Source organism: Triticum aestivum, chromosome 2A (genome assembly GCF_018294505.1).
Source record: "Triticum aestivum cultivar Chinese Spring chromosome 2A, IWGSC CS RefSeq v2.1, whole genome shotgun sequence".
Classification (NCBI taxonomy): domain Eukaryota; kingdom Viridiplantae; phylum Streptophyta; class Magnoliopsida; order Poales; family Poaceae; genus Triticum; species Triticum aestivum.
Window position 1 is genome coordinate 598,118,626 of NC_057797.1, and position 9,009 is coordinate 598,127,634.

Here is a 9,009-nt window from a genome sequence, read left to right on the forward strand (position 1 = left end):
CATTTGTTCCCAGATAACGGAAATCCCCTTCCAATCATAATTGGCCGGTACTACAAATATAGGCCAGCACAATTGAAGATACAAACATAGGTACAATGTTGCTACGACCGCTATATGAGCTGGCTTATGTTTTCAAGATCAAATGTGAAGGTCAAATTCACGCAATTATTAAGCAATACTACAACTTTACTCACAGTGAACTACTTTTGGAAACGAAGTTTGCATTTAGACGATCTGTCACCATACACATCCATTACAAATATACCACCACTTATAGAAAGTGCACTGTCTACGTCCCTGAAATACAAAGCTGAAAGTGGTATTATGTGCTAGAGCACAGATGCCCTCGATATCTTTCCTCTATGCTCCCTTGAGATTCCCAAAGCACAACATGTACACCCAGGTATATAATAACAGGTATTCAGATTTTTATGCAAGGCACGTGGCCCACGTCTGACTGCAAGGCAACATTATGCCGTCGGCCTCCACCATAGCGGATCAGAATTGGACAAACGACATGGGCCGTCACATGCAAAACACTTACAGTCAACAAACACATGAGGTAACCCCAGATCTTAATTTTATGACATGCGTACATGATCAGACACAGAATAAACACCCGAGGTCAAACCGATCTCAAGTTCTGAACCTACACCTTGGTTCACTGTACTTTCAGAACTACCAGCAATCTGAAACAGAGCCGCCGCTATTAGCTGTACATAGTCCAATTGTAGTTCAGATAAACAATCAGAAACCACGGTACAGTACCTCTGCTCATACTACGCGGTGCTTCGAACTCTGCATCGACTGTGTGATGACCAATCCAGCTCCAGATAGCACAGAAGGAGCCATTGAACTTTGCGTCGAATCAGTCACCCAACAGTCTTCAGCACTTCTATATGTACACACAGCAAAGGATTAATGGAGGACAGATAAAGTTCAACAACCACTCTGCTGCCCATTTTGTAGTCCGCCCAGCCTCTACTTTTCCATTCATTGTGTTTCAAAATCCAAATGAAATGGACACACCGTGCGCCGCGTGAACTGATAAATGTGTGAATCAATTAGAGAGAGAGAGAGAGAGAGATGTTTTCAATGATGCATCAAAAGAGGAACTTTTGGTGGCTGCTCTGCTCTAATAACAATGAAATATCAATACTAATTAGAGAAGGGAGAGGAACTTACGATGGCTGTTGTGCATCAAATGTGCTGATGCAACACTTGTTTTCGTCTTACCTAGGGACTTGTCCCATTGGTCGCCGTCCAGCAGCAGATGTTAGCACCACCGGGGCTCCAACCCAGCGTTGTTCAAACAATAATTCGGAAATGAATTTATGAAGAGTTATAACCCATCTAGCCTATCATAACTATTTAATAGGTTCAGTTTCTATTCCTGTCAAATCTGAATATAAGTACCACACCAGTTACCTACTTCATGATGTGTATCAGGACCAGAGAAACTTTCTGGAGTTTGCATACGAATACTCCAATTCTGGAGTTTGCAAACTCATACTCCAAAGTTAAAAAGGTACATCATACATTTTTCTGGAGTGCTGATCAAAATTTCCAAAAACAGCAGCCAGTTGATATTTGGAAAAGTGGTTTGAGGTGAACCAGATCTTCAAGCATGTTAATTCTTAATCATGTGTTAGGCGTATAACACATTACTTCCTCGTGGTTGCTAGAACTAAATTTAACAGTACAAATAACATATATAGATGGTTTCTGATGGTCATCACAATACAGTAGACCAAACAAATAGAACATCTTTGTGATGACGAAATTACAGGAAATCAGTATGATTCTATCTATGTCAATCTACCAGAAGGTACAGGTTACAGTAAGCAACTGAAGGATATATACAATCCTATCAAAACTCATGCTCTTTTCAAATTTCAGTTTCAAAAAGATTCTGAAACATAACAGACATGTCGCAAAAAGGCATCAAAATAAACCAGGGGAGCACATGTGTGTGTACCTGCGCGTGGTCGTGATGATCGTTTGGACAAAGTAGTGTCCTCGCTGGCGTTGTGGAGGATGGCCTGGGTGGAGGAGCCGCGTTCCGTGGATAGCACACGCTCGGCCGTCAGGGCGGCGCCCAGCCGGACCATCTTGGGACGACGCAGGGAGACGGGGAGCGGCTGCATGACGGGAAAAATAGGGAGGCCAGCAACACATTGGTATCAATCAAGAGCTGGCCTGAAGTGTTCGAATATATAGTCCATGTTCTCAAGACTTTGCAGATCCAACTTCTTAAGCAAAATCATACTCAAGTTGAATCGTTTTACACATTATGAACATTCAGAAGCAGATAACAAACCTATCATGCGTCTATTCATTGTTGCTAAAATTGTATCTAACCATTAGATGAGGAAGTCACCAAAGAAGTTGTTATCTATATTGAACATGTACTCCAACACTCATGGGTGCTGCCCACACGTCACGGAAAGATCTACCATACAAAATTAATCAGGGGAGACACGCCCATGCGACCATGCGACTGAGTTCTCACAGGACCAGGAGGTTGTTGTTGGCCACGGCCTGAGCTTATGATGGACATCTCTAGCAATTAGCAACAACATGGCATACTCTATTTGCGGGGAGGAGAGGATTCCGGACACAAACCTGGATCCGATGACCAGAGCCGCCGCCGGACCTGCAGCTGGTAGCCGCGCAGTCCCTATTCTCCCTTCTCTTCTCTGCATCCCACCTCATCTCCTTCCTTCGTATCTTCACCCTAGAAGACCGAGTCGCCACGGCCATGGAGCGCCGCAGCCACTGTCCTCCACTACGAACCGCCGGGATGGATCCCGACCTCCGCCACTTCCCCGTCGTTCCCCGCCTCCCGGAGCTCTGCCGTCGTTGTCCTGCTCCCGATTGGATCGGGGATCAGGAACGCCACCGGCCATGGAGCTCCACCGCCGCCGGCCTCCACTACAAACCGCCGGTATGGATCCCGACCTTCGCCACTTCCTCACCGTTCCTCGCCTCCCGGAGCACTGCCGCCGTCGTCCTGCTCCCGATCAGATCGGCGATCGGGAGCGCCGCCGCACGATCTGCATCCCAGAAACCTTTTTTTCATTCACTCACCAAGGACCGCGGGTTAAATCCCTTAAACCATAGGGTCTTATTTGTAAATTTTCTGAACGAAACGATTTTCACACTTAAGATAGGACTGCAGGTTGATTTCTCAAAAACAGGGGGACTTTTTTGCAAAAAGGCACGACGTACGCCCAGAAGCAATCACTCGTTTATTAGTAGGTAAAGATATATAGTTGAACTAGCTATTTCAGTACGTGGTTGGCAACAATTAGGAAAAGTTTGGTCGGTTCAGCTGTCGAGTTGAACTGTTTGTATAAATTAAGAACGACTGCTTAATCTATGAATGAAATATATGCTTAATTACTGAATTTTAGTTGCAAAAATTAGATACTACTAGTGATTTTTAGCTTCATATTTTGACAAATCGCAATGTTACAAGGATTGACAAATCTTACCAAATTTTTTGTACGTGGTTCCATACGGGTCATCCAAACAATCATTTGCGTTGAAGGGATGCACAAATTCTGTGCTGCTCTCACTTTGCATACGAGTGTTTTATCGAAAACGTTTGCGATCAAGAGCTGCAGAAATCCTGCTCGGCACATTTTCTCTTGGCTTCCTGGGGAAGCTGTCGGTTTGCATACGGGTGTTCTACCTAAAACGTTTGCATGAGTGTTTTATATTTAAAAAGCGAATTAAACTGCGGCTTGGGCGCCATTAATGGAGAGGATGCGAGCAAGGCGGGCGGCCATGGAAGTCAAAGGGCTCGCTTCCGAGTGAGCCTGCGCAGCGTACAGCTCGCATGCTCCCGGTGGGCCTGCGCACTCAAGGACAGCTTGCACGCCTCTCGGTCAGCCTGCGCACCGGACGGCGCTCGCACGCCTCCCGTTCAGTCAAGGTCAAGTAGCTGTCTGCACGGCACCTCTTACATCCATTAAAACCAAGACATGTGGCGTCAAGTTAATGGTTAACAGAATTTTCGATTTACTAGAATTTAAAAACCAGGCATCTCAACGTTTTGCCGGCAATCAACGGTGACCTGGTGTTTGAAATTCATTCCCATTTTTTGCAAAAGACCTAGGCATGCACCCAAGGACACATATTTGATTTTTCAACCAATTTATATGCACCGGAGCATGTGCATGTAGTTCAAATTTGAATTATGAACATAAATGCATTGAAAACTTAGTTAATGCATAAAAATGTCCAAATGAACCCCGAAAAATCACAAACAATCACACAACACTCCTGTTGTTCTATGTTGACACGAGAAAAAAAATTAAAAGCAATAAGAGGTAATGGATATCGTTTCGTCCACAAAGATGGGACGTTCCCTAACGAAAATCATCATGCTTGTTGTGAGAAGCTCCGGTTTGTGAGAAGCATATACCCAAACCTGCCCCATATGGGACAAAATTTGCACCACGGCATGTTGATGACGCTCCATGATAGCATGTCAAGTTTCATGAATTTCAGACGAGTTTTGAATTTACTAGAATTTAAAAATCAGGCATCTCAATGTTTTGTCGGCAATCAATGGTGCCCCAATGTTTGAAATTCATTCCCATTTTTTGCATGGGACCTAAGCATGCACCCAAGGACACAGATTTGATTTTTCAACCAATTTATATGCACTGGAGCATGTGCATGTAGTTCAAATTTGAATTATGCACATAAAATGCATTGAAAACTCAGTTAATGCATAAAAATGTCCAAACGAACCCCAAAAAATCACAAAAAATCACACAACACTCCTGTTGTTCTATGTTGACACGAGAAAAAAATTGAAAGCAATAAGAGGCAATGGATATCATTTCGTCCACAAAGATGGGACGTTCCCTACTAAAAACCATCATGCTTGTTGTGAGAAGCATGGGTTTGTGAGAAGCATATACCCAAACCTGCCCTAAATGGGACAAAATTTGTACCACAGCATGTTGATGCCGCTCCATGATAGCATGCCAAGTTTCATGAATTTCATACGAGTTTTGGATTTACTAGAATTTAAAAACCATGCATCTCAATGTTTTGCCGGCAATCAACGGTGCCCCATTTCTTGCATGGGACCTAAGCATGCACCCAAGGACACATATTTGATTTTTCAACCAATTTATATGTAGTGGAGCATGTGCTTGTAGTTCAAATTTGAATTATGAACATAAATGCATTGAAAACTCAGTTAATGCATAAAAATGTCCAAACGAACTCCGAAAAATCACAAAAATTCACACAACACTCCTGTTGTTCAAAGTTGACACGAGAAAAAGATTGAAAGCAGTAGGAGGCAATGGATATTGTTTCATCCACAGAGGTGGGACATTCCCTACCGAAAACCATCATGCTTACTGTGAGGAGCTCCGGTTTGTGAGAAGCATATACCCAAACCTGCCCCAAATGGGACAAAATTTGTACCACAACATGTTGATGCTGCTCCATGATAGCATGCCAAGTTTCATGAATTTCGAACGAGTTTTGGATTTACTAGAATTTAAAAACCATGCATATCAATGTTTTGCCGGCAATCAACAGTGCCCCGGTGTTTGAAATTCATTCCCATTTCTTGCATGGGACCTAAGCATGCACCCAAGGACACAGATTTGATTTTTCAACCAATTTATATGCACTGGAGCATGTGCATGTAGTTCAAATTTGAAGTATGCACATAAAATGCATTGAAAACCTAGTTAATGCATAAAAATGTCCAAACGAACCCCGAAAAATCACAAAAAATCACACAACACTCCTGTTGTTCTATGTTGACATGAGAAAAACATTTCAAAGCAATAAGAGGCAATGGATATTGTTTCGTCCACAAAGGTGGGACGTTCCCTACCGAAAAACATCATGCTTGTTGTGAGAAGCTCCGATTTATGAGAAGCATATACCCAAACCCGCCCCAAATGGGACAAAATTTGTACCACGACATGTTGATGCTGCTCCATGATAGCATGCCAAGTTTCATGAATTTCAGACAAGTTTTGGATTTACTAGAATTTAAAAACCATGCATCTCAATGTTTTGACGACAATCAATGGTGCCCCGGTGTTTGAAATTTATTCTCATTTCTTGCATGGGACCTAAGCATGCACCCAAGGACACATATTTGATTTTTCAACCAATTTATGTGCACTGGAGCATGTGCATGTAGTTCAAATTTGAATTATGCACATAACTGCATTCAAAACTCAGTTAATGCATAAAAATGTCCAAACAAACCCCGAAAAATTACAAAAATCACACAACACTCCTGTTGTTCTATGTTGACACGAGGAAAAAATGAAAGCAGTAAGAGGCAATGGATATTGTTTCGTCCATAAAGGTGGGACGTTCCCTACCGAAAACCATCATGCTTGTTGTGAGAAGCATATACCCAAACCTGCCCCAAATGGAACAAAATTTATACCACGGCATGTTGATGCCGCTCCATGATAGCATGCAAAACTATTATACCTTGCCTTTTTATTCCTTTGCCCCATTTCCAATATAGAGAAGATATTTATGCACATCCTTGTTTTCAGGCCTTTCCAAAGCAGTTCACTGATGATTACCTCTCAAACCACCTCTATGGTCAGGAGGCGAGGAAGGTTTTCATACAACACCCACGGTTCAATATTGAAGTGTTCCTGAAGAGGTCGAAGGACGGACAGTCAATCAACCACAGGCACTGGCCTAAAGTTGCAAAGACCTTCAACATGAATGAAGGCTCAATATTCGCCTTCCGCTTCAGCAGTTTTCCAGATGAGATGCATCTGTCTATATACCGTCTATGATGCTAATTTCGAAAGGTTCTACATGTTGCATGTGGAACTTGCTGCTGGTGCAGTTGTGTAATGGGGTAGCTGAGTGCTGAAGCTATATCATGTTGTACTCTGATGTATTTCAATTATGAAATTCTGCTTCCTTAATATGGAAATGAAATATATTGTGTGCTTAATATGAATGTCAATTAGATTAATAAATGGATTATTAATAATAGGGAAATTAGCCTACTAATGGCGAATTAGCCTGCTAATTGGGTTTTAATATTTAAACGATTGTTGAAAAAATACCATGGGCGATAACCTCAGGCAACGCACACAGTTTCTAGGAATAAACCGTGTTGGATCAATGAACAATCACACACGACTTTCTCTTCAAAACTGTTTGCGTTAGGCCACCTTGCGCAAATGTTTACCACATAAAAACTGTGTGTCATGGATAGCCTTTGCCACAAAGTTTCTTCTAAGGACCGTGTGTGCTACATTCAATAACGCAAACGATTTAACGGGAAAAATTGTGTGTGATGTACCTATGAACGGAAACGTTTTCCTTGGAGCGATTGTGTGGGATGTGCATACGAACGGAAATGTTTAGCGGGGACTGACTATGTGGGATGTACTTGTGACCGGAAACAATTTCGATGTATAATTGTATTTTTTAGCTCTAATGTACGTATTTCTGTATTTGAGTGCTCGTCGGTCGCACACGACCTCATTTTGCCGAACGTGTGTGCTAGGAGGGCATATCCCCGACGGTTTCTGGGTCATGTGGGAAGGTCCCCCCTATCGCCCACACTCACTTGGCGACGGTTCCAGATACCGTCGCGGAAAGGGGTTTTAAACTGTTTGTTTAGGACCGACGCGCACCAGTGCTTGCTTCAGCTCAGCTCCGACTTGAAGTCAAAGATGCACATAAGATGTCAGAGGACTGCCTTGTGCACTATGGTGCCATACAACTAGGGATGGAGCATCTATTGTTGACACAACTGAGGTCTCATCAGCTTGTTCGGCTACTTGTGGGGCCCGTCTTGGCCAAGCCTAGTGCCTCCTGAAGTGCTCACAGTTTTGTATATTCTTTTGTCGGCGCGTTTATATGCACTGGTGGCGACCTTTGATGCCCAATGTATGTAATCCGCCGTCATGTTGCGCTTTATTATCACCGGTAGCGAACTTTGATTCCTAGTGGATGTAATATGTCATAATTTCTTTATTGTATAGTCTAGGTTTATTCTTTGGTCGATATGCTATAGTTTAGGCTGGAAGGTTCAGTGTATCTCAGTGTTGTCGGTCTTCAGGCTGGCCCGTTACTCATATGGGCCAAAACGTGGGCCTATAATCATCTTGGGCCATTAGCAGGTCTAAACCTATAGTAGTTTCCCGCCTTTAACAGGCCGAGTAAAGTTCTAGCCAGCTGGGCCAGAGAATACCATGGGCTTTTAACAGGCTAAAACCTAGATTGGGCCAACGTTGGACCGAAAAATTCATGGGCCAATACAGGTCGAAACTGCCTAAGGCCCATGTTTGGCCCAAATAGGACGAGCAGTTAACAGGCCAAAATATATCTTGGGCCTGTTTGGCCCAATAAAATTATGGGCTTTAAGCAGACTGGTATCCACGCGGGCCATAGGCCCAAAAGTGTCATGGGCCATTATCAGATGGGCTGTAAGCAGGCCGGATTCAACGCGGCCTATAATTAGGCCCAACTGTTCCACGGGCCATTAACAGGCCAATAGGCCTGTTGGGCTGAAATTTATCCACGAAGACTACGGGCCGTTAAGAGGCCTAAAGTTACTTCGGACAAGAAATAGCCCAGTTTCTGCATGGGTCGTTAAAGGGCCTAAAGTTAAACCGGGCCGACAACGTCCCAGATGCATCACGGGCCGCTAACAGGCCGAAACTATTATCGGGCCGAACTGGTTAACGGGCATTTAACAGGCTGAAATACAAACCTGTCTTAGAACGGGACCAAAAGAACAATGGCCTATTAACGGGCCTGATCCGATATGGGCCGTAATTTGGCCCAAAACACGGTAGGCTGTGAACGGGCCTGATCTGCTATGGGACTCAATTTGGCCCAAAACATGGCAGGCTGTTAACGGGCCAGCCCACTAGTGTCTGAAAAAACATGGTGGACCTTTAGCTGGGCTGGCCTTTTCACCAGAATGGGCCTCTGTTGGGCCGTGCCACGTGTCGACGTATCATAGGCGCC

General features: G+C 43.7%; 1 protein-coding gene across 5 annotated transcripts; it reads right to left on the reverse strand.

Moving 5' to 3' along the window:
• Positions 1–540: 540 nt before the first annotated feature.
• On the reverse strand, positions 541–3,110 carry LOC123189659 (uncharacterized). 5 transcript variants are annotated; one of them, XR_006495927.1, is made up of 4 exons: positions 2,626–3,110; positions 1,186–2,141; positions 769–895; positions 541–689 (listed from the first exon to the last, which is right to left on the reverse strand). XR_006495927.1 is itself a non-coding variant. In XM_044602123.1 (3 exons), exons 1-3 carry the CDS (start codon positions 2,761–2,763, stop codon positions 1,004–1,006), a joined length of 342 nt encoding a protein of 113 aa, XP_044458058.1. In that variant the 5' UTR covers positions 2,764–3,109; the 3' UTR covers positions 541–1,003. The 5 variants fall into 5 exon arrangements, 1 of the variants encoding a protein (XP_044458058.1); XR_006495926.1 differs by having other exon boundaries at positions 541–895; XR_006495925.1 differs by having other exon boundaries at positions 541–1,044; positions 2,626–3,109.
• Between the last annotated feature and the right edge of the window lie 5,899 nt (positions 3,111–9,009).